Genomic DNA, 27,511 nt, shown 5'->3' on the forward strand with positions numbered 1-27,511 from the left:
GTAGAGACGGGGTTTCACCATCTTGGCTGATCTGCCCATCTTTGCTTCCGAAAGTGCTGGGATTACAGGCATGAGCCACTAAGCCTGGCTGCAGGGTTCCCTGGGCTCTGTTCTTCCAGCACTGTCCTCCGCATCTAATGCTCCCACCAGGTACCCTCCCATGGTGTGACCCAGGGGGCACTCGGGCAAGTGTCCTGACTACACGGGGCCTGAGCACTAGATAGATTGCCTGACCCCACTGAGAGGCAGGTCTGCCCCAAGGAGCACATGTGGAGGAGCTTCCACTGGGCACAGCCAGACCCTGCTATTCCTTTCACCCAGTGACCCTCGATGGGCCCCGAGGTGAGCAGAGGGAGTGGGGCTGGCCCTGACTCCCTTCCTCCCTGTGCATTTGTTAAATGCCTCCTGTGTACCAAGACTGTTGGGCATGACCATTATGCCCATCTCACAGATGAGCAAACTGACACCATGGTCCTGTTGCTTGCTGGGGCCCAGCTCCTGGAACTGCATCTCCATGGAGCAGGTGTGTGCCTACACGTGCCCACTGGCTGGATTAGCCTGGAGCATAACCTGGACTTGAGAGAAACTCGTCTCACCAAAGGGCTCCCTGGCACTGCAGAAGCTGAGGTGATAGCTGTGGGTAGAGGTTACTCTCTCCACTCTGAGGCCTTCAGAAAGTTACTTAAAATTGAAAAGTCGCTGGCTGAGGCCTCAATGTACTCATCTGTTCTAAAAATCGAAAACAAATCCCAGCACTTTGGGAGGCCGAGGTGGGCAGATCACTTGAGGTCAGGAGTCCAAGACCAGCCTGGCCAACATGGTGAAACCTTGTCTCTACTAAAAATACAAAGTTAGCTGGGCCTGGTGGTGGGCACCTGTAATCCCAGCTACTCAGGAGGTTGAGGCAAAAGAATTGCTTGAACCCACGAGGCGGAGGTTGCAGTCAGCTAAGCTGAGATCCCACCACTGCACTCCAGCCTGGGCAACAAAGCCAAACTCCATCCGAAAAGAAAAGAAAAGACCCCAAAAAGACAAATGCTGACATCATGACCCTGGGTCATATAGCCTCAGGACACCCAGCAAAGCAGACCACTGTACTTACACGCCCTGTCTTAGCAGCAGGGAGATGTAAGCACAGAGATATCCAGTGAACTGCCGAAGGGCACACAGCCAGTGCCATAAAGTCCTCATTTCCAAGGTCTGTCCAAGGATCCCTCAAGCCCCATCTGCTAGGATGTCAGGAGCTTGCTCCTGAGCCCAGCCTGAGATTCCTTGCAAAGGAAATTGTGACCTGTCCACTACTGACTTAGCTGTGCACTCTAATGGTCATGGGTTGGCAGAGAGAATGAGCTCTCCACCATGGAGAGGCCTTGTAAGCACAGCTGTGTGAAAGCACCCCTAAGGGCTCAGAGAGTACACAGTATTCTCTCAGGGGCAGGCTGTCCACCACTCCCCACAGCCTGGGCAGCTCCCTGCTGATTTGTGGGTATAGCCATCTTTTCCCACGCATATCTACAAGTGTGGATGGGCAGCAGCCATGGGTGCTGATGAACCTTCTCCTATGCCAACAGGCATTTTGCCCACACACTGCCAGTCTGGCCTGTTGGGAGCAGGAGGAGGCCAGATAGGTGTGTGCTGGTCTCAGAAGGTGCTTAGCTCCGTTCCATCCTGGTTTTCCCTTGGATTGGCTTGAACGCACCCATAATGAACAGGTCTGTGGACTTGGTGCCCTTCCGAGATTGACTGAATCTCCAGGGAATAGTTAGCCTTTTAAGGTGGGCAAGCCAGGATGATCAGCCTGCTCTGCAGAGCAGGATACTGAGGCTCAGGGAGGGCCAGGGCTTGCCCAAGGTCACTCAGCTGGTTAGGAGCAAGGCTGAGGGTCTTTAGCCTCCAAGGAAGACAGAAAAGATCTTTCTCCACTCCCAACCTCTACCTGGAAGACTCCTGCCCCAGGAGATGCAACTTAGACCCCTGTCGGGGCCTCTCAGTCCTGCAAAGCTGGCGTCTGCTGTTTGGCCTCTTCCTCATGTGAGCTCAGGGCTCATGCCAGTGGACTTGAGCCCCGGACTGAATGGCTGTCTCACAAGGTAGATGTGAGGATTAGATTATATAAATTATAGGCAAGTGCCAAATGCGTAGTCCCAAGCCTAGCACACTGTTTAACTACTGGCTCTCTGGGGCAAAAAGTCCTGATTTGAGGTGTTTCCAATTTCCATACTGTAAATACTCCCAACATTGCTGATTTCAGGCCCTAGGGTGGCATTGCTGGGAAGAGGTGTGCACTATTGCTCCTCACAAGTTAGTTTCAGCCAGTGTCAGTGCCCAGCAGGGCCCCAGGAAGTCCTGCTTCTCTGGGTAACAGTCGGCTTGGCATATTCTTCTCAGCATTGTGAAGGTGAAGTATTGCCTCTGTTGGCTTTTATGTCACATGACTTACTTTGTGCCAGGGGCTCCAGGGCCAACAGCCCAGGAGCATCTTTTCATCTCTGGAAGTGTGTGTGTATCTGATGGGGGGACTGAGATGAGAATACCCTGGTCTCTCCCTTGTGCCTCAGTTTCCCCACCTAGGGTGATGGAGGCTAGGGTGAGGGTGAGTGTTAGCTCAGGGCATTGCCTGGAGCAAGTCTCAGAACTTAGCATAACAGTTACTGACACAGCCCACCTGCAGCAGTAGGGCCAGAGACGCCCAAGAGAGAGCTTGTCCATGGGAGTCTAGAGAAGGGAGGAGAGAGAGATCATGGAAGACTTCTCAGGAGAGGTGGCATCTGGAAGAGGTGGGAAGGAAGAACACTGGGTCAAGGGGTTTCTGAAAGCCTCTCCATATCCCATCCAAGGCATTCCAGCTCAGCCTCTGTCTTGGAAGTTCTGGGATTTAGAGCATGTAACTTCCGCCTTTGGGGCCTCAGTTTGCTCTACTGTAAAATGGGCACAATGATCATCAGTGACTCCCTGGGTGATGATGAGGTCCTCATGGTTCCTGGTGGTGAAGTGAGGGCAGGAAAGGACACGCTGAACCCCACCAGGCTTAGCCCCAAGCCGGGCTCCCGAGGATGGCGATACCCCTAGTCCTTTTCTTCCTAGTCTGCCTTCTGTCCCGGCACAGGGCTTTGAGGTCTGGCGCGCCGGGCTGCGGCGTGCTGAGGCGTTGAGCCTGCTGCCTCCTTTCAGGAACAAACGGGGTCCTCTGCAATCGACAGCTCTGCGGAGCGTTCCAAAGAGCTTCAAAGGGCAGGAGCGCTGCCTCGAGCAAAGAGCCGCAGGTGGGAGCCCAGGTAGCCAGCCCGCAGGTGGCCGCGCGCGCCCGCCCGCCACTCCGCAGCCAGGTGGGCGTGCCAGGCCCAGCCCCCTGCGCTGGTCCGGGGCGGGGCGAGCGGAGTCCCGCCCTCCCCGCGCGCCGGGTCGGAGCTGGTGCGGGAGCGGAGCCGCGCGAAGCCGGCCGGAGCACGCGGGAGCGCGGCCCCGCAGTGGCCCGGCCCGAGAGAGCAGAGCGCAGGAGCCGGAGCGTCGCCGCGGCCCCCACCACAGCGCGGATCTCGCCCGGAACTCGGACCCCGTCCTCGAAGCGTGATAGTGCCTGCCTCGCCCGCCCGCCCCGGCCGCCGGGCCGCGAGCATGGACGGCGTCCGCTCGCCCTGTGAGTGCCGAGCCCCCCCACCGCCGCCTGCCGCCTTTGTGTGCGCGCCGCGGCGCTGCAGCCCCCTCCCCGCGCGCCTCTCCCGCGCCCCGGGCCCGCGTCCTTTGTGGAGCCGCCGCCCGGCTGGTGCCTTCCTCCCACTCCCGGGACTCCTTATCCCCTTTACAGCTGCCTCCGGGACAGCCCAGCAGAACCCTCCCGGGCCGGGGCTGGGCAGGGCGCGAGATCCCTCTGCCGGCCTCCAGGTCTCTTCTGCAGACCCTCCGGGGCCCTCAGGGACACCCTAGCAGATCCTCCCTCCCGGGGTTCCAGAAACAGCACAGGCCGGTCCCTCTCCGCAGCCGCCGGGGGCTGAGCGGGGCACGGACCCCTCCTCCCCAACCCTATCCTCTGGTTCCGTTTGCAGCCCCGGTTTCCCAGGGCCCCCAGAGACAGCCCCGCAGGCTCTCTTCGCGGCCCGGGCTGGGAGGGGCTCGTGCCCGGGGCGGCGCTGTCTCATCCCGCGGCCTGGGCAGGTGCGGCAGGGCCGGCGCTCACGCGAGCCTGTGTGTCCTTGGCCCACAGAGATGGACGGCGATGGCGGCCGCCGAGACGACCCCAGCGCGCTGATGGAGCCCGGGCGCGGCGCGGGGCCCGCGGGCATGGCGGAGCCGCGGACGAAGGCGGCGCGGCCGGGGCCTCAGCGCTTCCTGCGGCGCAGCGTGGTAGAGTCGGACCAGGAGGAGCCGCCCGGCTTGGAGGCGGCCGAGGCGCCGGGCCCGCAGCCCTCGCAGCCCCTGCAGCGCCGGGTGCTTCTGCTCTGCAAGACGCGCCGCCTCATCGCGGAGCGCGCCCGCGGACGCCCCGCCGCCCCCGCGCCCGCAGCGCCGGCCGCGCAGCCTGGAGCCCCCGGAGGCCCGGCGGACGCCGGCCCCGAGCCCGTGGTCGCGCAGGAGCCCGGCCCGGACCGCACCGCAGCTGCTGCCGAAACTGCGCCTGCCTCCGACAGCTGCCCCAGGGAGGAGGCGGCGGCGACCGTGAGGAAGGAGGATGAGGGGGCGACCGAGGCGAAGCCTGAGCCAGGGCGCACACGCCGGGATGAGCCCGAAGACGAGGAGGACGATGAGGACGATCTCAAGGCCGTGGCCACCTCTCTGGACGGCCGCTTCCTCAAGTTCGACATCGAGCTGGGCCGCGGTTCCTTCAAGACCGTCTACAAGGGGCTGGACACGGAGACCTGGGTGGAGGTGGCCTGGTGTGAGCTGCAGGTGAGGGTGCGCCAGCCCGCAGAGGGCTTTCCTCAGGGTCTGTCCGCGACCGTGTCCTTGGGCCCGTCCTTGCTCCTGTGCTGTGCCTTAAGAAGCCCTGGGGGTGGCGGGGCGCTGTGTGTGTCACTGTGTGGGTGGCCAGCAGGTTGTGTGCCAGGTGTGCGGACGGCGTGTGGGGCCCGGCTTTGTCCGCACGCAGGTTTGTGAGTCAGCTGGTGGCGACGGCAGGCCTCTGGTTGCGTTTGGTCTTAAGTGTGCGCACCCTGGGCGTAGGGGGAGGCCCTGGAGAGTGATCTTGGAGGCAGCCGCTTCTCCAGTCCTGATGACCCACTTTAATGACCCAGGTGATCTGGACTGTTGTGTCTTTGCAAAACAGTGTGGCGGCTTCAAGGCCTGGTGTGTGCGCTCACAGGGTGGTTTGGAGGCTCTGAGCTGCCCATAATTAGTACTTTCCTGTGTCCCCCAAGCTGTGGGTGCCCCAGCAGGGATACCTGCAGAGACTTCTTCTGACCCAGGGGTCTGTGACCCAGAGGTGGTGTCTGGTAGGGCTCTGCGGCCGGCTGGGCAAGGCCTGGAAGTGTGGTTAGTCGCCTCTGCTGCTCTGAGAGCTCCATTTGTTCACAAAATGGACGCGTGAGAGGTCTTAAAACCGAGTCATGCAGAATGCGGGTGGGGGTTTTCTTGGATGCAGAGGCTCTGGGCATGCATTTTTCATAATTCTGCCATCACTGTGGCGTCATCCCCAGCCCTGGAAGATTATATAAACAGCCACCCTAGCTGTCCTGGGCCAGCCTTGGAAGCAGAGGCCGTGCCTGTCCAGGGGGTGTTTACAGGCCTCCCTTCTTGGAGAGGGGCAGCTGTCAGGTGTGAGCCAGTCTGGGAGAGTGCCAGTTGGAGGTGTAAGTGTACTCCATTGGCCTGTAAAGTTAGCTGCCATCCAGTCCAGGCCTGACACAGGGCTGGGGCTAGCTGGGGCAAGCTGTGCTCTAGGGCTGCTGGCCACACTGCAGGACGCTTAGATTTTTGGCTCAGAAATGGGATTCAGTTGCTATATCCTCCGGCCCTTACAGGGTGGCCTGCATGTGTGTGCAAGCCTGGCTAATTCGGTGGGTGTCGACCTATCGTCAGCCTTTCTCCCAAGACAAAGAGCTCCAGAGACCTGCCTCTCTACCACCCCTTGGTTCTGCCTCAGAGATGTGGCTTTTCATGACAGGGGTCAGTGGCATTGTGTGAGTCCCTTAGGAGGAACTTAACAGCACCCCTCCCTCATGGTCCTGCAGGTTCCAGTGGTACAGGAGAGGCAGTGGGTGGGGCAGGAGGCTGTGATCTGGGAGTTCTGGGGTGTTCTGGGCATTTCTGCTGCATGGGAAGGCAGAGGAGAGAGGACCTGAAAGGGGAGATGACTCTTGATTCTGGTGAGCAGTCTTCCTGCTGTTGCCCGCAGGAAGACTGACCTGGCAGGGGATGCCAAGCACCTTTGGGTGCTGCCTCCAAGAGCTACCTCTGCAGGGTAGGGGGAGGGATGCTGCAGCAGGCTGGATTTGAGTTAGATCTCGGCAGCCGGAGCCTGCTGATCTGGCAGAGGCATTGCAGGCGCATGTGACTCTTGGAGCTTGTCAGCTCCCATTCCCTTTAAGGAAAGGCAAGCGGTTCTGTCTCTGGGTCTGTCCCCTGTGGGCATGGGGTGGAGCCTGGCCTCTGTCCAGGGGTCTCTTGCTCCTTATCTCTAGATGGGAACAGCAACCTAGAGGTGCTTGTGGACTATATGTTGCAGTTCCTTGCCGGGATGTTACTGGTGCCCCAAACTGGTGGGGAAACTGACCCGCACCTCCCCCAACAAGTACCTCCAACATTTGTGCCTGGTCGATGTGTGTCATTTGGAATTAGCTCCCTTTGCCTGTTCTGATCTGAGAGGGTTTTCCACAAGAGGGAGTCTGACCCCCTCAGAAGAGCCCTCTTTGCCGAGAACCTGTTGTGTGTTGGGGCTGTGCTGGAAGCCTCCGCATCACAAACTGTGAGGACTGAGGGGACGTGGAACCACCCCTAAGGTCACCAGTAAGGAGATGGCAGGACGTTGTGGGATCAGGAGAGGGGGGCCCCTGCCTGTGTGTAGAATGGTGCAGGCTGACTTTGTGCAGCGCTATTGGAGGGACTGGCAATGGGGCTGCCTTCGTGATGTCCTGGGTGTGGGCCAGGGGCTGGTGGGTGTGTGGAGCGGAAGAGGGTGGGGTCCAGGGCTGCAGGGAGATCAGGGCTGTGGGAGGGGCGTTGGACTCTGCGAGGGAGTGTGCTTCTGGGTGGGATGTGGGGTCATTCTCACTGAGTAGAGGGGTCACCCTGCCAGGGAAGGGTGACAGGTGGGCGCTCCTTCTCTATGTGATTTGGCTTTGTGCCCGGGAGGGGCTCTCTTAGTCCACTGTGTGGAGATGCAGTCCTGCACCTTGACCCCCAGCATTCCGGGCATGGGGAGGGTTCCTGGGAGTCACGCTTTACGCAGTGGAGGGAAGGTCTAGGGGATGTTGCCTGCAGCCAGGAGCCCCTTCTTGGTGTTGCTCTTGGCCTCCATCCTTCTCTTCCCCTGTGCCCACAGCACCTGCAGTCTGCCTAGGTGCCTGGGCTCTGTCTCCCTCCCTGCCCTCTGCAGGCTGGGGCCTTCCTAGAGAACTGTGAGGTGATGGGCTCACTTGTGTTTTTCAGAGTTCCCTGCCAGATGGGGAAAAACGCCTTCCTGTGGACCTAGTAAGCCTGGCTTAGAGGATGTCAGATTTCCTTTGATAAATTAGTGTTGAAAGAGCTCCGTAGATAGGGTGGTATTTATTTACCTTATGTCGAAGGGCAGTGAGGTGTTTCACGTTCTGAATTCTCCAGATACGCAAAGCTGGAACCTGTGCTGTTTTTTTGTGGGGGAAGCCATTTTAAAATACTCCCTGTCATTCTTCTCTTGAATGAACTTTTATTCTTGGCAGCAGAACACATTACCGTAACGAGGAAGGAAGTGAAACCCCAGAATCCCACAGCCCTCCTCCTTGCCCACACGTCCTGTGTTCCTGTGGCCGTCTTTGGCCAGCCCTGGTCCCACCACAGACCCCTGTCCTGTCAGATAGGGTTGAGGGTATCCTGGGGCTCCCTGTCAGTTCTGGGAAACTCCACCACCTGCCATAGCTGGCCCCACTACTCTGGGGGTGCTAATCTGGGTCACTGGCTTGACTTTCTACAAGACCCTCCTCTGGGGGGTGGTGAGGTCACAGTACAGCAATGGGGGGGTGCCTGGCATGGTGCCGTGGCCACCCCTTGCTCTGCCACCTTCTGTTGGGTCAGCATAACCTTGTCCCCTCCTTTTTTGGTGTTGAGCTTTTGTGACTTCCTCGGCCTTCGTGGCTACCCCAGTTGCTGGACCAACACCATTTCATGTGGCTCAGGGGTCCCACTCTCACGTGCTGCTACCTTTGAGCTGGCCACAGGCCCCCACATTGAGAAAACAGCCAATTCAGACGCAGGGAGGCAGCCTCTTTGCCTTCCCTGGATCTTCCTGTTTCTGCTGTGTCTCCATTGAGGATCTGGAGTAAGCTTGGTTTTCACCCCCTTTAACAACACTGACGCCTCCCTGTCAGCATCTCCCGACTTTCGGGGACTCAGGATCTGAGCACCTCAGTGCCACTGCCTGTGAGCTGCTGTTGCAGGGCTGGAACCTGAGTTCCCTGAGTTTCCCGAGATGGTGTTGGGGCCTGCGCCCAGCATCGGGGTCTTTCCGCTTCTCAGAGATGTGTCTTCCTTTCCTCGGCTCAGAGCACTTGCTGGGCCCTTGCAGAGCGGTGTGAATCCTAAAGAGGACTAAGGGTGGGGGTGCTGCTGCTAGTCCCAGAAAGTCACAAAGTAGGTCTTGCTGCAGCTTGGTGCTGCCCAGAGGGGGCAGGGCTCACGGACTGAAGTGTCCTGCCTCATCTGATGTCTCAGCGTCCCAGTGTCCTGTCCATCTTCCAGGTCCAAGAGAGGATGATGCCTGTTGAGGCTCACTGCAAATGGCCTGTGCCAAGCGGGCAGTCCCCCCACCATCCTCTAGGGACAGCCCAGCCACCTGACAGCATCTCTCCCAGCCGTGGGCAGCCCCGCCAGTGTCAGTGCTGAGCTGGTTTGCCTTCCCCTGCAGGTGGGATCCTCGTCACCTTTCTAGGCAGGCCCTCTCATGTCATGGGCCACGCAGCCTCAGCCCAGGGTTTGGGGCACTGGAGAGCCTGAGTGCTTTGCACTGATGGCCTCTCGTGGGAGGCCCGGTTGCCAGCCCTGCCTGCTTTCAGCCCTGATCCAGCTGTCGTGGGGAGAAGAGGAGACGAGGGGGCAAGCCAGTGCTGAGCACAGAGGAGGTGCCTGGCACTTGCTCACTTGGGCAGGACAATCAAAGGCGTAACCTGATTTGGCTGGCGGTCACCCCTTTTTAAAAATCTCCGAAGTGCTTAATTGTATTGGGAGAGTTGTAATTTGAAATCAGTTGGATGCCAACACTGAATTTGTTTTGCTGGGCGAGGTGTTTTCTGCGCCATGCTGACCATGGTTTTGGTTTAGTTGGCAAAAAAGGCTGGCAGTAGCTGCCTGAAAGGCCTGTGCAGACTGGCTTTCCCTCCCCCCCGCCGGGGCAGAAACGTGGGCGCTGAGCTCGCAGCACTGCTTCTGCCCCCCAAGTGGTGGTGGCGAGGTGTGTATCAGCAGCAATGACAGACAGCAGCCTGCACAGGTCACTGTCATGGGGAACACATTGAGGCTCAGGCACCACGGCTTGTTCCCTGCTGGAAACAGGGGCTCCCGTGGCTTAGTGGTGCCTTGGGCGCTCCTGGCTGAGCTGAATCAGGACCAGGCCACTGTGGGACTAAGTGTACCTGTGCTACTCTCTGAGCCCCGGAGGGAGGACCCCAGCACTGGCTCAGGTGTGTGTAGGGCCAGCCCCCACATGCTGCTCATTTGATTTGCCATTACCAAAGCTAGTGTTTTCTCAGTCGCCATCAGCGTGTTAGGAGGCCTGCCAGGACAGCTGGACACGCCCTCCCACGGCCCTGAAACCTTCTGTGGTGGCAGAAGAATCCTGCCAATGCATTTGTGTCCACAGGCCCTGTGGAGTGCCTGGGATGTGGCTGGGGCAGCTGAATGTCAGTGTTCCTATTTTTTCTCACATTAAACGTGGGCGCAAATGGCCACATGTGCCCTGGCTGCTTCCAGGGTCACCCACATCTCCAGGCTTGATCCTGGGCTCTCCTCTGGGTGGCTGCTTTTCCAGAGGGTAAAACAGACCCAGGTGACCTAGAGGTGGTCACCGGAACACCAGACAGACCAAGATAGGGACAGCCTATAGACCAGCTTGCAGCAAGGGAGATGGAGGGGCTGGGACACATCAGGGCTGGGAGAGGCCAAGGAGGCTCCAGATGGGACCTGCGCTAGAGGCTTCCATGGAGAACAGGATTGGGGTGTTTGGGCTGTGAGGACCTGGAGTTGGTGGCAGCGCCATGACTGTGTCGGGCTTCGCTGAGGCCAGGACGAGCTCCAGATCAGTGGGAGGGTCCTGTGGGCCCTGAGATGCATCCCCCACCCCTGCCCTGTCATTTCTGGGGACGGCTGGGGGGGTCACTCTGAGGTGGGGTAAAGCTTTGTTCACGGACTACTAGCCAGAAGATAGCATCAAGAGAAGGGGGAGGGAGCAGATGTTCCGGAAGGTTCTAGAGGCCTGTGCCCGGGTCTCCACAGCACAGGCCTGTATGTACGTTGACTTGGTGAGCATTTATTGAGTGTGTGTCCTGGTTCTAGGCCTGGGGCTACCGTAGTGAGCAGGACAGGTCACAGCTCTGGGAGATAGCCTGAGAGACTTGGAAATGTGTCAGGCAGGTTGGGGAGTTCCAAGCGAGGCTGGAGGAGGGGCGGGAGTTGACTGAGGTTTTGACAGGATCTCTCTGGCCACCTTGGGACAGTTGGGGATGAGGGTAGAGGCAGGGGACCAGCAGGAAGGTGACTGCCACCATCTAGGTGAATGACTACAGGGCTGGTACTAGGTGGAGTGGGGGCGGGCAGGGGAGAAGCTTTGGATTATGGGTGCATTTGAGGGTGGAAAGCACAGGATTTAGATTGGATTTTAAGGTAGAGAAGGTAGGAATCGTCCAGGTGTGGTGGCTTATGCCTGTCAATCCTAGCACTTGGGGAGGTTGAGATGGGCGGATCACTTGAGGTCAAGAGCTCGAAACCAGCCTGACCAACATGGTGAAACCCCATCTCTACTAAAAATAGAAAAAATTAGCCAGGCGTGGTGACAGGCACGTAATGCCAGCTACTTGGGAGGCTGAGGCAGAAGAGTCACTTGAACCTGAGAGGCAGAGATTGCAGTGAGCTGAGATTGTGCCACTGTACTGCAACAGTTTGGTGACAGAGGGAGATTTTCATCTTAAAAAAAAAATAAAAAAAGGCTGGGTACAGTGGCTCATGCCTGTAATCCCAGCACTTTGGGGGGCTGAGGTGGGTGGATCATGAGGTCAAGAGATTGAGACCATCCTGGCCAACATGGTGAAACCTGGTCTCTACTAAAAAATACAAAAATTAGCTGGGCATGGTGGCATGCACCTGTAGTCCCAGCTACTTGGGAGGCTGAGGCAGGAGAATTGCTTGAACCTGGGAGGTGGAGGTTGCAGTGAGCCGAGATCGTGCCACTGCACTCCAGCCTGGTGCCTGGCGACACAGTGAGACTCTGTCTCAAAAAAATAAATAAATAAAAATAAAAAATAAAATAAAATTAAGGGGGGGAAGGGAGAGAGAGAGAGAGAGAGAGAGAGAGAGAGAGAGAGAGAGAGATAAGGTAGGAATCATGGTGGCAGCACTGGCAGAATTTTGGGCCTGGCAGGATGTGGCCGCTGGCTGCTGTCCTCTGAGGGAGATGGGGACATGTGGATTTGGGGGAAGAGCAGGCCTTGGCTTGGAACATGCTTAACCTGAGTGCTTTGTAGGTGGCCAAGGGTGGTCCTTGTGGGGAATGAAGTCTCCCAGGCTGATCCTAAGTTGGGAACCCAGGTGGGCAGCCCAGGTGCACAGGGATGGGCCAGGACTGAGTCTCTGGGGGGCCAGGAGGGAGAAGCCCGCCACCCACTGCCGCACAGAGGGGCTGCCTGGGACAGGAAGGTGTCCAGGATGCCAGAACTCTTTCAAGACATGATGCATGTAATAGGCAGTACATTCTGAGTTGTAGGTGCTGAGACAAAATTGGGAGCTGTGCTGCACCTTAAGGACAACTGTGCCTTCCCTCAGGAGTTACCCTTCTTCCCATCCCCTGGGCCCTGCTGGCCCACCGTCTGGGTGAGGCTGGCCGGTGGTCATGGGCTGGCTGGGCTTGCCCCTCACCCTCCAGGACAGCTTGGACCTGCAGCCCTTCTATGCCCGTAGGCATTTTGTAGGTGTCTCTCAGGGCCTGTGGCTTGGCCTGGCTTCAGGCTGCAGTTGGAAGACACCCAAGGTGTTGGCACGGAGCTTTAGGTTACCTCATTGATGGAGAAGAACTTGACCTAGCCCAGCAGAGGTTTGGGCTGTGTGTCTGGTTCTCCCTTGTGGTCCGCCCTAGCTGTGCAGCCGTGATGGGGCATCAGCATCTATCTGCCATGGTGGGAAGGGGGGTTTGGGAGCCTCACAGCCAGGAAGGACATTGCTCCTGGTGCATACAAAACATCCAGGGGTAAGAGGGCTCTGCCATGTTCCCAGTGTGTGGCCATGGGAAGGCACCTGTTTCTGTGAGCCTCGGTATACCCATTTGTGCAGTGTGGATGGTGCTAGCTACTCTTCACTGCTGGGGGGACTATTGACAGAAGTGTGTTTCTCCTGAGCACACAGAGGTCTCAGGTCAATCTTGTTTCACCCCTTTTGCTTCCCCTGCAAAATAAACAGTTGTCTCCAGCAGAGATGTGGAGAGTAAGCCCACACAGCAGGTGGAGGCTGGTTCCTGAGGCTGCCTGTCTCCCTGCCCAGGAGCTGTGGGGCACCCATTCCGCTATTGCCTTAGCACTTGAGCTGCAGATAAGAAAAAGAGTGTGAACAGCAGCAGCTGGGATTTTTGAAAAGCAAGCTAGGATCTGCCTCTGACCATAGACAATTAAGGGAACCATTGTGTTTTGGGGAATCCCAGCTGGGTGGAGAGGCCTGAGTGGGGACTCTGGAGGTTGGCAGCCTGAACACTGTCTTCAAGTTTTCCTGCTTCTGAGAGTTTTCACATCTAATTCTCTTGCCTGCGGCATTGAATTCTAAGGATTTCCCAGAATACTTGATTATGACTTCTAATTTAAGTTAGCCCTCATTAAATTATATTAACATTTTTTGAAAAGCAGGAAAGAAAAGTGATTAAGGCAGTATTGGTACAAGAACAGAAGAGTTGATCAATGGAATAGAATAGCAAGCCCAGAAATAGACCCTCATGAATAAAGTCAACTGATCTTTGACAAAGGAGCAAAGGCAATAAAATGGAGACAAGATCATCTTTTCAACAAATGGCTCTGGAACAACTGGACATCCCCAAGCAGATAAATGATTCCAGACACAGACCTTACACCCCTCACCAAAAAATAGAATTGGCCATATACCTAAATGGAAAATCCAAAATTATAAACCTGGCTTTGGCATTGACTTTAGATATCACACCAAAGCCACAGAAAATGATGTTAGAAAGAAAATAATGTTAAGCTGGACTTGATTAAAATTAAATGTTTCTATTCTGTGAAAGACACTGTCAAGAGAATGAAGAGACAGGCCACAGCTGGGGAAAAAATATTTGCAAAAGACCCATCTGTTTGAGGACTCTTACTCAAAATATACAAAGAACTCTTAAAATTCAATGATAAGAAAACAATTGGCTAAAAAAAAAATAGGTCAAAGAGCTTAACAGATACCTCACCAAGGAAGACACACAGATGGCAAATAAGCATATGAAAAGATGTTGCCCATCATAGGTCGTCAGGGAACTGCAAATTAAGACAATGAGCTCCCACTGCACACCTACCAGACAAAATCTAGAACACTAAGACTGAATAACTGGTGAGGATGTGGAGTAGTGACAGGAACTCTTACTTATTACTGGTAGGAACGCAAAATGGTACTGCTATTTTGGAAGACAGTTTGGTAGTTTCTTATAAAACTAAACACACTCTCATAGTCCAGCAACCTCTCTCCTTGGTATTTCCCCGAAGGAGTTAAAACTTAGGTCCACACAAAAACCCTCACGCGGATGTTTATAGCAGCTTTATTCATAATTGCCAGAACTTGGAAGCAATCCAGATGTCCTTCAGCAGGTGAATGGGTAAACAAACTGTGGCACATCCAGACAATGGAATCTTACTTAGTGCTAAAAAGAAATGAGCTGCAAAGACATGAAAACACAGAGATAAACAAAAAATGAATATTTAAGAAGGAAGCCAATCCGAGAAGGCTGCATGTTGTATGATTCCAACTAGATGACATTCTGGACATGGCAAAACCATGAAGACAGTAAAAAAAAAAAAAAAAGATCAGTGGCTGCTAGAGAGTAGAGGAAGGAAGGGATGAAGAGGCAGATTTGTAGGGCAATGAAACTATTTATATGATACTTTACTGGTGAATAATTGTCATTATACATTTGTCAAAACCCGTAGCATGTATAGCACCCAGAGTCAACCCACGTGTAAACGTTGGCTTTTAGTTAATAATGCATCGATATTGGTTCATAAGTTATAACAAGTGTACCACACTAATGCAAGATATTAATAATAGAGGAAACTGTGTGGGTGTGAGGGAGTGTATGGGAACTCTACTTTTTGCTCAGTTTTCCCGTAAACTTAGAATGTCTCTCAAAGTAGTTGATTAATTTAAAAAATGCAACAGCTTCTTGATGTTTGCAGAAATGAAAAAAAAAATCACTTATAACACAAGTGAACACAACTGCTTTTATTTTTGAATAGTACCTTCTATGCCTTGTTTACACACATATATCATTTAAAAATACAGCTGCAGTCACATGACTTAAAATCTGTCTCCAGAGTGTCTTTAAAGCCATTGTTTTGCAGGAGGCCATGGTTCTGAGGTTTGTTCCTGGTCTTGGTGCTGCTTTGAACCCCTTGTTGAGCATGGCTGCAGAAGGGGTGCTGTCACTAGATGTGTTTGGGGAGGCAGGAGTTCAGGCAGGAGTTGCTGTTGTGGAGCTTCTCAGAGCCTTTACAATGTCCACTGTATTGTGAAGCTCCTGAGGGGTGGGAGGGGGAAGGTGTTGGGCCTCTTCCTCTTTGTCTTTCATTTCACAATTATCTTATAAGCCTGGACTGCTCTAGGGAGGAATGTAACAGGCTGACTGTTGGTAGAGGGACTCCACCTGGTATCCTCTGGGACCAGGACTGGTATCCACTCCCCACCACCTGCCCCTCACCCCTGCTTTCCAGGCACTGTGTGTGCTTGCCCTACGGTGGAGGAGCTGGGACAGTTCTCAGCTGTGAGCTGACTTTGGGAAGCAATGCCAACCTTTGATCCTACTCAGAATCTGGAATCTGGAGATAGCCAGGTGACAGCCCTGGAGGTGGCTTAGCAACATCAGCTGGGACATGGGTCTTTCTCTCTGTTTTGTCTGTCCTCAGCAGTGCTGGCATTTTGTCCCATTTTGCTTGGCCTCATGGCTGCAGTAGGGCTGCCATGGCTCCAGGCATCACAACCACATTTGATGGTGGGAAACAAACAGGTGGTTAGGTAGGGGCCAAGCAGCCAAAAGGCCCATTTCTCAAGTGGCTTTGTTCATGTTTTAATCCTTAAAGAGAAATATTTACCAGTGATTCTCTGGTCTCCCTGGTTAGCATGGGTTTGTGTGGCCAGCTGTAGCTGTGTGGGTATCTGGGAAAGGCTTGATTGGAGTAACAGGTTGTGATCTGTTCCCTGGGGCTGAGCATAGTGAGTTTCTGGGTTTTTGTTGGTCAGGAGGGGTGGCAGGCTATGGGTGGAGAGGCCTGCTGTGTCTGTCTTGGTTACCTCGTCCCTCCAAGACTGTCAGTGTCTGTGCGTGCTGGAGACCTCCTCTGCCTGGGCCTGCAGAGAACAGCACAGCACAGCACACATGCCCACTGCCTCTGCAGGCTCCTCCATGCCCACGGCTCCCACACCCAGGCGCCCGCAGGCCCTGACAATTTTCCTTCCCTCCTGTATGGCCATCCTAGCCCCTACCCTCTGCTCCAACCCTGGCAAAGCTTACTCCTCTCTGCCAGCAGTCCAGTTTTCATTTACCCCCAACATTTTATTTTGAAAAGCTTTGGAAAAACTAATAGAGAAGTTGAAGTTACTAGTTGTTAGTATTTGACACTGTCCTGTATATCTGTGTCTGTGATTTCCTGAACGATTTGCAATTTACCTCTGAGTACTTCAGCCTGCGTCTCCTGATAGGAATGAGGATGTTCCCACGTGGCCTCCACCCCCTGTCTCACTCCAGGCACTCCAGGATAGGATCTGAGGTGCTCGGTGAGGTCTCAGATGGGTGAACTGTGCTTTCCAGGGAAGGGATCTGGGAGCCCGTCAAGGATCCTGTGTTCTGTCTGGTTGTCATGTCAATTTCAATCCAGAACAGCCCCTCCACTTTGTATTATTATTGTTATTAAATCTTTCAGCATTGTCTTCTGAAGGCTTAGGGCCAGTAGTCTTGCACAAAGACCCCACCTGGATCCGTGTGGTGTTTCTTTTTTCTTTTTCTTTTTTATTCATGGGAGTCTCGCTCTTTCGCCCAGGCTGGAGTGCAGTGGCTCCATCTCGGCTCATTGCAACCCTCTGGGGTTCAAGTGATTTTCCCGTCTTGGCCTCCCAAGTAGCTGGGATTACAGGTGTATGACACCATGCCCAGCTAAGTTTTATATTTTTAGTAGAGACAAGGTTTCACCATCTTGCCTAGGTTTGTCTCAAACTCTAGATCTCAGGTGATCCGCCTGCCTCAGCCTCCCAAAGTGCTGGTATTACAGGTGTGAGCCACTGCACCAGGCCCTGTGTGGTGTTCTGTAAGACTATGTGAGGTTGTGTGTTCCTGGCTCAGGTGCTGCATGTGCAGGTCAGACCTGGCCAGGCTGCCCCTGTGGGGGACCTAGAGGAAGTCAGAGTGCTGTTATTAACATAGAAATGGCCATGCTCATGTTGGTGGGGCACCACTGCGTGCTCTAGAAGCATATCTGCTCCCCAGGAGGGAGGCACTATGCTTCCCCCCTCAGTAAATTTTCCCAGTTTACTAAGGAAGAAACTGAGGTACGGGAAAATACAGAATGTTGTTCTGTATACCCAGACAGCCAGGGGTTGAGTGGGAGCCTGCACAGCCTGAGGGGTTGTGACACAGCCTGAGGAGGGTGGACTGCAGGTTCGGTGGTTCTGGGGCTCAGGGTCGCCCTGCTTCCGCCTCCCTTTAGGCACTGGATGCACCTGAGCTGGAGCTGCCCCGCCTCTGTGTTAGGTTGGGTGGTTGATGCTACCAGGACTTGCTGCCAGTCTTTCGGGAGCTGAGTGGCCTGAAGTTTCCCCAGGCAGGTGGGGCTTGCTGGCAGGAGGAAGCTGATGGGGAGCCACCTGTGGCCCATCCAGCTTCTTTGGGTGGGCCCCTCCTCAGGCCTTACAGAAAGCCCTGCTCATCCAGGTAGGGGTGTAGGGGCTGGACTGCCTTGTTTCTCCCACCTGGCAGCCCTGGACCAGCTCCACTGAGTTGGGGGAGGGTGCCTGGGCATTGGGTTTTGTGGGGATGGATGGGACGGCCACTGTGGAGGGGATGCTTCCTAGGGAAGGTGACATGACAGACATGGAAGCCTGATGGAGGAGGAGCTGTCCACAGCTTCCATCCTCTGACATGGCAGTTTTTGCTTTGGTGTATGCCCTTCTTAGCTCGTTTTTTATACTCTTGGGCATTTTTGCTAAGTCATGATCATAGCCTCAGTGCTGATACATGCAGTGCTGGTGAATTGCCCAGGCCACCTCTGGGCCCCCATTCCCTGCCCAGCCCTGGCCCTGCTGCCCCTGCTGTCCAGCCCTGCCCTCTTGCCCCGTTGCCCTTTCACCCCTACCCTTGCTGTGCAAGACTTGGAGTTGAGCTGGGAAGCTTTGTTGCAGTTGGTTGAGTCAGGCCTGGGTCAGACCTACTTGTCATCCTCTCACTGGGTCAGTTCAGGGTAGGTGGAGGCCTGGCTCCAGCCTGGCCCCCTCTAGCTGGACCCAGGCTTCCACATACCCTGCATGTCTCAAGGCTGTCCCTTCTGGCTGAAGGTCCTTGCGTGGGCCTGAGACACGTGGGCAAGTCCCCTTGCCCTCTGTGGGGTGCAGCTTCTCAGCCTGGTTGTGCTGGTGTCACACGGGCCTCCCACAAGAAAGATGACCCATGCCTGGCATCTGAGTGGACCACCTTGCTCCCATTCTGGCAGCACCAGACTGAGCCGAGATGCTTGCCTGTGATTTTCTTGTTTTCGGCCTTTCCCCACAGTCAAGGCTCTGGACCCCGTGACCTCCCACTGTAGCCCTGCTTGGGTTGGTGACTCTAGGCTACCCCATTCCACTCGGTGGTGGCTGGGCTTGTGTCAGGCAGTGGGAGATGCCCTGGGCCTCCCGTCTGACCCTGTCCCGTGTCTTCAAGTTAGGCAGCCATCTTCCTGGGTCAGCCAGCTGCAAGGCTGTTGATATCTGCCCAGACAGGTCTCTTGGAATTTCTTGTCTTTAAGAGGTTCGAGCAGGGCAGTGAATTTGTTTTTTGGAAGAAGCATTGAAAACACAAAACTATGGAGAAGAGCTAGGAGGTGCAGCGGTTGAGCAGGTCATGTGTGTGTCCAGGGAAGCCCCAGCCCGGCACTCCATCCCCTCAAGGGTGGTGAGTGACAGGCCATGCTGAGCAGGCGTTAACGTGGGGATGCTGCCCGGCTTAGCCTCAGCCTCCCTTGCCCTTGGCCCCACCTGGGAGTGCACGCCATAGGGGAGTCGCAGGATTAAGGTGGTGAGGCACAAGGGAGGGTCCATCATGTGGAATTGTTGACTCTGACACCCTTGGGGCCATGGACAGTTTATTGGGGGGCCTCCTCAAGGCCTGGCCTTGCTTTCTGGCCCCTAGAGCCAGAGGTCTGGGGCAGATTTGTCTGTTGGGGTGTCCAGCCTGTGTCTGTCACTGTTGTAGCAGGTCCTGGGGCAGCTGGAAGTGGCTGGGTGGTCTTTACAGGAGGGAGACTTGGGGCTGTCTGCTCAGAGGAGGGCACATTCCCTCGAGAGCCAGCATTGATGGGAGAGTCCTAGTGTAGGGGAGCTCAGTGTAGGCTGGCTGGACAGTGGCGGCCTATTGTCCCCTTCAGCCTCTCAGCAATTTGATACCAACCCTGGGCTGTCAGGCCGTCTGGTGCCCTGGGCTTGGTGTGGTTGGATGCAGTGAACTGGGCACCTTCATCTGTGGCTGAGCTTGGGGGAAACTGAGCACGGCCCTCCGGCTCTTGGTACCTCTTGGGCCTCTGGATTGCGTGGCTGAGAGGTGAGACAGCCACGTGGGCCCAGGGTGTGGTGGCTGCAGGTGGGCTCTGCATAGACAGCCACCTGTGCCATTTGTAAAAAGAGGATTAAAAGGGAGGCACGAAAGCGAATAAACTTGGCGAGGAGCATTTATGAGACACATGAAATAGGGTGAGCAAAAAGAGGGCAAAAACCTTAAAAACAGCTAGAAACAAATGAAACAGCAGCAGATAAAAAATACAAGGAAATGATTTTAAGATAGAAAGGGACAGATATTTTTCTTTCTTGTTTCTTCTTTTATGTTTTTTAGACAGAGTCTTGCTCTGTCACCCAGGCTATAGTGCACTGGCACGATCTCAGCTCACGGCATCCTCCGCCACCTGGGTTCAAGCAATTCCCCTGCCTCAGCCTCCTGAGTAGCTGGCACTACAGGCGTGCGCCACCACCCCTGGGTGATTTATTTTTATTTTAGTAGAGACAGGGTTTCACCATGTTGACCAGGATGGTCTCAATCTCCTGACCTCGTGATCCACCTGCCTTGGCCTCCCAAAGTGCTGGGATTACAGGTGTGAGCCACCACGCCCAGCCAGGGACACATACTTTTCTTTAAATATAACGTATACAGTAATAAAATATAAACATTAAAGATAAAAATATAAATATAAAAGGTAAAATATAAAATTTATGTTCTTTAAAGATAAAATGTAAATATAAAATGTAAAGGAAAACAAAATGCTAACAGCGAGGGGCCTTGCTTTTACTGGGGTGGATTTTTAGGGACAGTTAGTGTGTGTGCAGCCCCTTCCCAGTCATGACCTAGGTGTCGTCTCATGGCAGAGGGTCCCGGTGCCACCGATGCTTTCCGCCCTGTGGCTGCACACTGCCTGCTTTAGGGTCCTGCTTGGGATGACTCTTTGTGCCTGGCCTTCTGTGCCAGTCAGGATGCCCCTCAAGATGCCCCTCACCCCAACTCTCAGCATCCCCTCTATGTGGCTGAGTGCGTTCCACTGTCTGCTTGTCTCTTGCCAGCTGTGGACCCGGACTGTTGTTTTCGGCTGAGACTGTTCTGAGCAAGGCTGCCCAGCATTCACATCTGGCTGGAGGAGCAGGGGCAGTGGGGATGGGTCCAGGTGGGCTGCTGACCTGGCCTTCATGGCTCGAGGCGCCTTCGTGCCTTCCTGGGTAGGGTGATGCCACTGCATGCTCCTGGCAGCCTGGGAGGCGGAGCATAAAGGACACGTTCCTGGCCACAAGGCTCATTCTTCCTGCTTGCAGAGCTCAAGGGAGCAGGGCTGGGGTCTCAGCTATGCCTGGCCTGTTGCTAGCCCTAGGGCACTGTATGCAGACGACTAGCACCTAAGCCCCAGGTGGGACATGTCTGAGGGCTGTGGATAGGTCCTGCTCTGCAGGAGGCCCTCCCTTCCCTGCCCTGCCCAGGGCTGCATGCCGGACCATGTGCCTCCCAAGTGCCCAGGACCTGTGCCTCCCCTGTGTCCTGGGAAGAGCCCTTTTGGCTCATATCTGGCTTGTCTGAAATGGCCTGTCAGCCTCTGTAAATATTTGATGAAGGCAGTGATAAAAAGACAAAGCCACGCTCTGTTCCCCGAGGGGAGTGAGATGGTGACATTGGAACGTTCCGGCCCTGCCGGCTGCTTCCCTGAGCCGTTTATGGATAGGGTTCAGGCAGGCCCTTTGTGTCCGCATCCTCACTCACTGCAGGCCAGAGCAGAGACCCTTAGGGCCTGGCAAGGCTGAGCAGAGGCAGTTGCCAGCTTTCCACCTGGAAACCCAGCTGGGCCAGTGAGGGCTGCTGGCCATGCTGGAGGTCACAGGGCGTGGGGCGGGGAAGGTGTGTCTCACCCTCCGAGGCTACCTGGGGCTTACGTAGGCCCCAGCCTCCAGGTTGGCTTGGGAAGTGAGGGGTGACTAAGGTTTGGCGTGGGACCCTGACCATACAAGACAGCTCTGTGCCCAGACACCACTGGGCCCTGGTGGGGCGGCTGCTCCCACCCACGCCCTACTCCATGGCTGACCCCAAGCTTCCGGCTGTGCTGCATGTGGGGGCCTGGTGTGCATAGAGGGCTCACTTGTTAGGGCCTCTGCTGGGCCCTGAGTGTGCATGTGTGTGTGTGTGTGTGTGTGTGTGTGTGTGTGTGATCTTTGGCTCATTTGCCAGGGAACAGGCCTGCCCCTCTGGCGCTTCCGTGGGAATGAGGAGCCCTTTGAGTCGACCTTGCTGAGGGGCCACCTGCCCCGTGGGCGGTCAGCCCAGCCCTACCAGGGGAGGGTACGCTTTCTGCTTGGGAGGGGCAGGAACTGCTGGGAGGCGCAGCTCTCAGGGAGGGGTGGGTATTTGCACGGCTGATGGCCTTTCCACAAAAGGTTTCTGCAGTGTTTTCTTTTTGGGGGAGGGAACATTACACATGGGTAGAGCTGGGGCAGGTGGCGTGGTGGGGGCTGAATCTGGAGGGTTGGAAAGGCCTTTATCTCCAGTGTGATTCTGGACACCGCAGTGGCCCGGGCTAAATGTTCCTCCCTCACTGAGGCCTTCGAGAACCTGAGGAGGCTTTCCCTGGGGCAGGGACACTGAGGCACACATAGGTTGTGCTTGCTGAACACTTGTAGCTGGAAGGCTGGCTTGGAAGGGCTAGGCTGCCTTTGCAGGGGTGGGGGTTCCTGCTGGGGTAGACATAACCCTTTTTCCTGCAAGGACTGCATCTGAGGCCATTTAAGAGGCACCCAGGCTGGTATCCATGTGACGGCCATTTGAAGGAGAGGGGCCTCTGGGTCTGTGTCCAAGGGGGTGGTACTGGAGGGTAGGGGGGCATGGAATGCTCAGAGCCCCGCAGGTCTTGTGGGGTGGGGTGGTGATGCTTCTGCTGGAGGGACGGGGCTCAGAGCTTCTTGGGAGGGGAGCCGGGATGGTCCTTCCTGGGGGCTGCAGGTGTGAGTCCAGTAGGGGAACCCCAAGTGTTCTTTGCTGAATTCTGCTCAGGACCTTGAGCCACAGTGAGGCAGCCTGGGGCCTGGTGGGTCAGGGGCTTGGCCCAGGGAAAGGTGTGGCAGTCAGGACCATGGATGGAGTGATCAGTGGTCTGAGTGGGGGATATTGGTGGTGGGTGGTAGCAGAGGAGCGGCCACCTGTGCTGGTGAGGCATGACACAGTGTAGGGGTGGGAGCTTTGAGGGATGCCTGCCGAGTGAGGAGGTTTCTGGTTTTCATTGAAAGAAAGAAAGAAAGAAAAAGCAAATGAGAACAGGCAGCACTGGGGAACCAGGAGATGCTGGCCACGGAGAAGGTTGGGAGGAAGCCTGTGGGATGGGGCTGCGGAGGGGTCCAGGCCAGGGGCTTGGGGGCTGGGAGGTAAAGGCCTAGTCCCTGCAGCCCGTGGACGTGCCACTGCATGCGGGTAGAGGTGACTTTGCGGATGGGATTAAGTTAAGCATCTTGAGGCTGGGAGATCGTCCTGGGATTCAGGACGTCTGGCCATCCAGGGTTGGCCAGATGTTGTCTCTAGGCCGTCCTAACAGAGAAGAGGATATGGCCGTGGAAGAGGAGGCAGGGGCGGTGGGACAGGAACGAGGCACCTGGAACTGCGAGAGAATAAAGGTGTTGTTGGAAGCCCTGTTTGTAGTGATTTGTTACTGAAGCTGGGGGAGGCTGCTGCGGCCTGGTCACTGTCCCCACTGGTTACCCACACAGCCCGTGGACATGGTGCAGCCGGGGCCAGCCAGGCACCCTGTGGAAGGGATGTCGTGAGGGCTTCCTGGACCAAGCTCCCTGAGCAGGGCCCAGAGGCATTGATGGGGCCTCGGGATAGCATCCTTGGGGACAGGTGTCAGGGAAGCTGGCTGGTATATTGGTGCGGGGGTGTATTCTGGCAGGTGCTGGAGAGGAGAGGGCTGACATAAGGCCACACTGAGGAGGTGTTTTAATTGCCTGCCTGGCCAGTGGGTACTGGGGAGCCACTGAAGTTTCCTTGGGGAGAGGATATGAAAACCATTCAGGGATGTGGGCTTCACAGCTATCTATGATGTACTGGGAGTGGGAGAAGCAGAGGGGAGGGCAGCCTGGGTGCTCAGCATTTCTGCAGAAGAAGCAGATAAGGGGGGGCAGAATTGATGGCCTGTGTTGGCCACGTGGAATAGGGTTATGGCTTCCAAGAGGTGGGGAGGGCCAAGCACCTGCCGGTAGAACTGCCCAGGTTTAGAGTGGGGGCCAGAAAGGCCGGGCCAGCCCCTCGGGCTGTGGGCTCCAGAAGGATTCAAGGTTCTGAATGTGCTGGGAAGCCCCACTTTCCCCCAGCAAACTGTCGTTGGGTACCCAAGATGCCTGGCATGGGGGATGTTGCAGGAACAAGTGCTGGCTCCCTTGGAGGGTCAGGTGTGGGGTGGATGCTGATTCTGAGCCCTCCCGGGCTGGGTGTGTAGCAGGAAGGGACGGAGTGGATGTTTGGAGGCTCCATGACACCGGCTGGCGTTCATAGTCCTGCCTGGCCTTGATGTGAATGTCGCAGCAAATTGTCAGCTCTGTCCGGGGCTCAGGGAGGCTCAGGAAGTGAGGGATACCTGAGGGCACCAAGGAGGACTATGGGTGTGTGGTGGGGGTGTGGGGACCCCCAAGCTGGTCAGGGCCTTGGGGCTGTGTGTCTGGTGGCTTTGGATTGACCTTGTCCTGCCTGGCCCTGGGTGAGGACAGAGGAGGCCCGAGGCCAACAGGGCTGGAGAGCTTGTCATGCTGGAAGCCACAGGCCAAGAAGTGTACTGAGATAGCAGGGGACAGCTTCAGGTCAGGGGAGGCCAGTGGATATTGGAGTTAGGCGCTCTAGAATATATTGGACGTGTTGGGTTCAGATCAGAGCTGCGTTAATGTCTGTGGGAGGTCCTGCTTTCCTCCATCCACTCTGGTACAGATTTTCCAGTTGTGAAAACTGCCCCTCCTCACCCCTTCATTTGTGGATCAGCGTTACCAGTGACTGGAGAGGCTTGAAGACCACCGGGCCTGGACTGTGCACTTTGGTAGCACCTTACCCGCTTCCTGAGGTCAGGGCGTCTCAGCACAGGCGTGTCAGTGAGCAGATGACTACTGTGCAGGAGGGCCAGTGCTGGCCTGCACCAGGAGTGGGCAGCCTATGTGCAGGTAGGAGCCCCTGAGCCCCCCAGGTCTGGAGAGGCCGTTGACCCCAGTGGGTGGGGGCTGGTACTCAGGCTCAGTGCTTCCCTAGGTCCCCTTGTTCCTGGGGGCCCACCATGGTGGCCTACCTCTATCGTCTCCCCCACCCTGCTGGTCAGTCCCTATCCGTCCCCGTACCCTGTGCCTGGCCCCCACTCTGTCCCTCGGCCACCTCCGCGGCCGGCTGTCTGGAGCCTGGTCTCCATAGCAACAGTTGCTGCTGTGGAAGCTGGCTCCCGCTCAGCCTCATCCCGTGGGGAGGTATTTTTGGCACTGCTGAGGGATTTTATTTTATCTTTGGTGTTGACTTTTACTCTTGGAGTGACACAGACGGAGCTGGGGGCAGCCTTTGAGAGGCTTCTCTCTGGGGGACATGGTGTTAAGGCCCTTTCTCTGTGGCCCCTTGAGCTCGGGGTCCTCTGAGTGTCTTTCTGCTGGGGACACTGGCTCCATGTGATGCCAGTGCCTTCTGGCAGCCTCTGGGCCAGCAGGTCTCAGGCTCCAGATGTGCTGGGAGCTTTGGATGGCAAGAGGGAAACCAGGGGTGGGTTTAAACCTCAGGTAAATCCAGCAGTTTGGTAGTGACATCCCTGGAGGCAGTTGTCTGCTGACTGTAGCCTAGAACCCGTGCGGAGCCCTGGGGTACAATTTTATGGGATCCTCCTGCCCATAGCCCATTTTATAGATGAGGAAACTGATGCTGCAGAGGGTGGTGCCTGAGGGGCATGCTGGTCACAGGGCATCTCTGATCCTCCCTGCCAAGGCCCATGTGGACAGTGTGATCTGTCTGGAGTCCATATCTTTTGTCTACCATATGGGGCCCCATCTCTTTGGAGTTTGGAGCTGTCCCTTTTGAGCCCTCTGGTGCTGGTGGACAGGCCAAGGGGGGTACAGGGAGTTGCCAAGGGTTGTGGGCACATGGACCTAGGGTGCTAGGGGAAGCCCCACTCCTTCACCACCCTGGCCCTGGTGGCTGAGGGCACAGCATTTGGCATGTACTGGACTTGGCTTCAGCCCTGTCTGGGGACCCAAGAGCCCCTGAGAAGCACGTGGCATGCCCCACCCTAGCCCTGGTTGCACCGGGGAGTTCTGATTGGGGGTGGGGGTGGATTTCTAGGCAGCCATATTTAGTGTCCTTGGATGGGACAATACGGTGGAGGGTGCTGTCCCAGGAGCCAGCACTGGGCAGCTGCATGCTTGGCCTGCCCTTGAGGTGTGAGTGTTGTGTTGACCATGGTCCCCAGTGCTTCTGCTGCCATCAGGGCCCCGAGTTTTGGGGATGGACAGGAGGAGGCTTCCTGGGGAGGGCAGCCAGAGTGCAGGCGCAGAGTGGCACCTGTTTGCCCGAGGCTGCTCTTGCCTCATGTTTCTAGGTTTTTCTGGGGATGCACTGTGGCAGTGGCTGGGTGTGCAGCAGCCTGGGGTTACAGAGGGTGGGATATTGAGAGAGGAGGCAGTGTGTTTTGTTTTGGTTCTGCCAGCCCTGGGAATGTGGAGGACTCCCTGGCCCTGTCTCTTCAGATGAAGAGAGTTAGGAGGATAGCTCCCAGTTTGCAGGGGTGCCTTGGGGCTGCTTATGATGCCCACCCCTGCCAGGCTTCCCTGGAGAGCAGAGAGGCTGCCCCCAGAGGGTAATACCTGGGGCATCCAGGTGAGAGGCCAGGCCAGCTGTGCAGGAAGCTGAGACCAGAACCCCCAGGCATTATTATTAACCCATTATCATGGGAACTTCCAAGCAGACCAGAGAGTAGAGAATGCCTGAGAAACCTCACATCCCCCCTCACCCCGTTAGTTGTCAGGATCTCCGGTATGTCCTTTACCTTCTTCTAAAATGCTCAGGCTTAGCTAGTACTCCTAAGTTGCAGGGTTTGACCTGCCTCAGATCTCTGGGGGGCCCTTGTCCACCATTTCCATATAGGCAGCAGACCTTCAGCTCCCCGCCAGCTCCTGAGGAGGGTTTGCATCTCCTGTCATTCACGACCTCCCAGTCGGCATGCAGTAGGTGTCCAGTGCACGCCCAGGGTGATCAGGCCAGTCCCTCCTTTTTTGGCCTCTTCAGGAGGAGCCCAACAGGCTGGTGGAAGCTCAGGCTGAAGCATTTCGGGTTTGTGAGCTTTACAGAATTGGTAATTCTGTCTCTAGTGAGTGTATTTGGTGCAAACCCCAAAGCCATTTATAGAACAGATGCCAGAGGGAGCACTTGAGGAAATTAAACTCCATGGTAACCTCACTGTGGAAATGAAAATAGCCTCACTGTTAGTGCTCTGTTGCTGGCCTAAGTCACAGGCTAGGATCTCGGTGCCTGCAGTTGGGAGGCTTGCTTGCTGCCGGCACCCACCCTCTCTTCAGACACTTTTAGTTTTGTGAAGTTCAGTAGTTTGCAGAGAATTTGGGAAATAGAGGAAAGAAAAAAAATTTGCGTGGGCTCAGAGAGAACACAGTCACTGTTCTCGTTCACAGTTCCGTTCTCGCGCCTGTGGACTTTACGGGGACAGCTTTGTGTCCCACCCCTTCCACGAGGCACCTTGACGCCTGCTCCCGTCCTCCTCGGTCCAGGGGCTTCGTGACTGCCCTGAGGACCTTCATCTCCTCCCCAGGCCCTGCCTCCGACATCGGGCTTTTCTTGCTATTATAAATACTGCTGCAGTGACGATTCCCAGACCCAAAACACAAGCATCTATTTTGATTGGTTTCGTTGTGGCAGAGCCTGGAGGGGGCATTCCCAGGTCCAAAGCACTGGCTTTGGAGATGGGTGTCCCTTGTCACACCACCCTGCTGGAACTGGACGTTTCCACTGAAAGTGGAGTTTTTGTGTTAATGTTATCTGCCTCCCTCTCACTTTATATGCTTCTGAGAAATATTTTGAAAACAATAGAGGTAACATGTTTTTGTTGAGAAAGGAGAACTGCCTACACTCTTGTCACCCAGGCTGAGAGAAAGGCCTCATTTTTGTGTGTCCTGTCATTTGGCTGGTTGCCCTGTGTGCATGTTT

The 27,511-nt window shown here is 55.8% G+C and overlaps 1 protein-coding gene across 50 annotated transcripts in view; it reads left to right on the top strand.

The window, feature by feature from the left end:
* Window positions 1-3,404: 3,404 nt before the first annotated feature.
* WNK2 (WNK lysine deficient protein kinase 2) overlaps window positions 3,405-27,511 on the top strand; it is a 135,259-nt gene continuing 111,152 nt past the window's right edge. For all 50 annotated transcript variants that reach the window (XR_013532098.1, XR_013532080.1, XR_013532081.1 and 47 more), the window contains exons 1-2: window positions 3,405-3,637; window positions 4,202-4,884. Coding sequence is in view for 47 of the 50 variants with exons in the window: in XM_035298763.3 (XP_035154654.3) it covers window positions 4,204-4,884 (681 nt within the window). In the remaining 3 variants the exon portion in view is untranslated. The remainder of the gene's footprint in view (window positions 3,638-4,201; window positions 4,885-27,511) is intronic.

The sequence above is a fragment of the Callithrix jacchus genome, chromosome 1 (genome assembly GCF_049354715.1).
Source record: "Callithrix jacchus isolate 240 chromosome 1, calJac240_pri, whole genome shotgun sequence".
Taxonomy (NCBI): domain Eukaryota; kingdom Metazoa; phylum Chordata; class Mammalia; order Primates; family Cebidae; genus Callithrix; species Callithrix jacchus.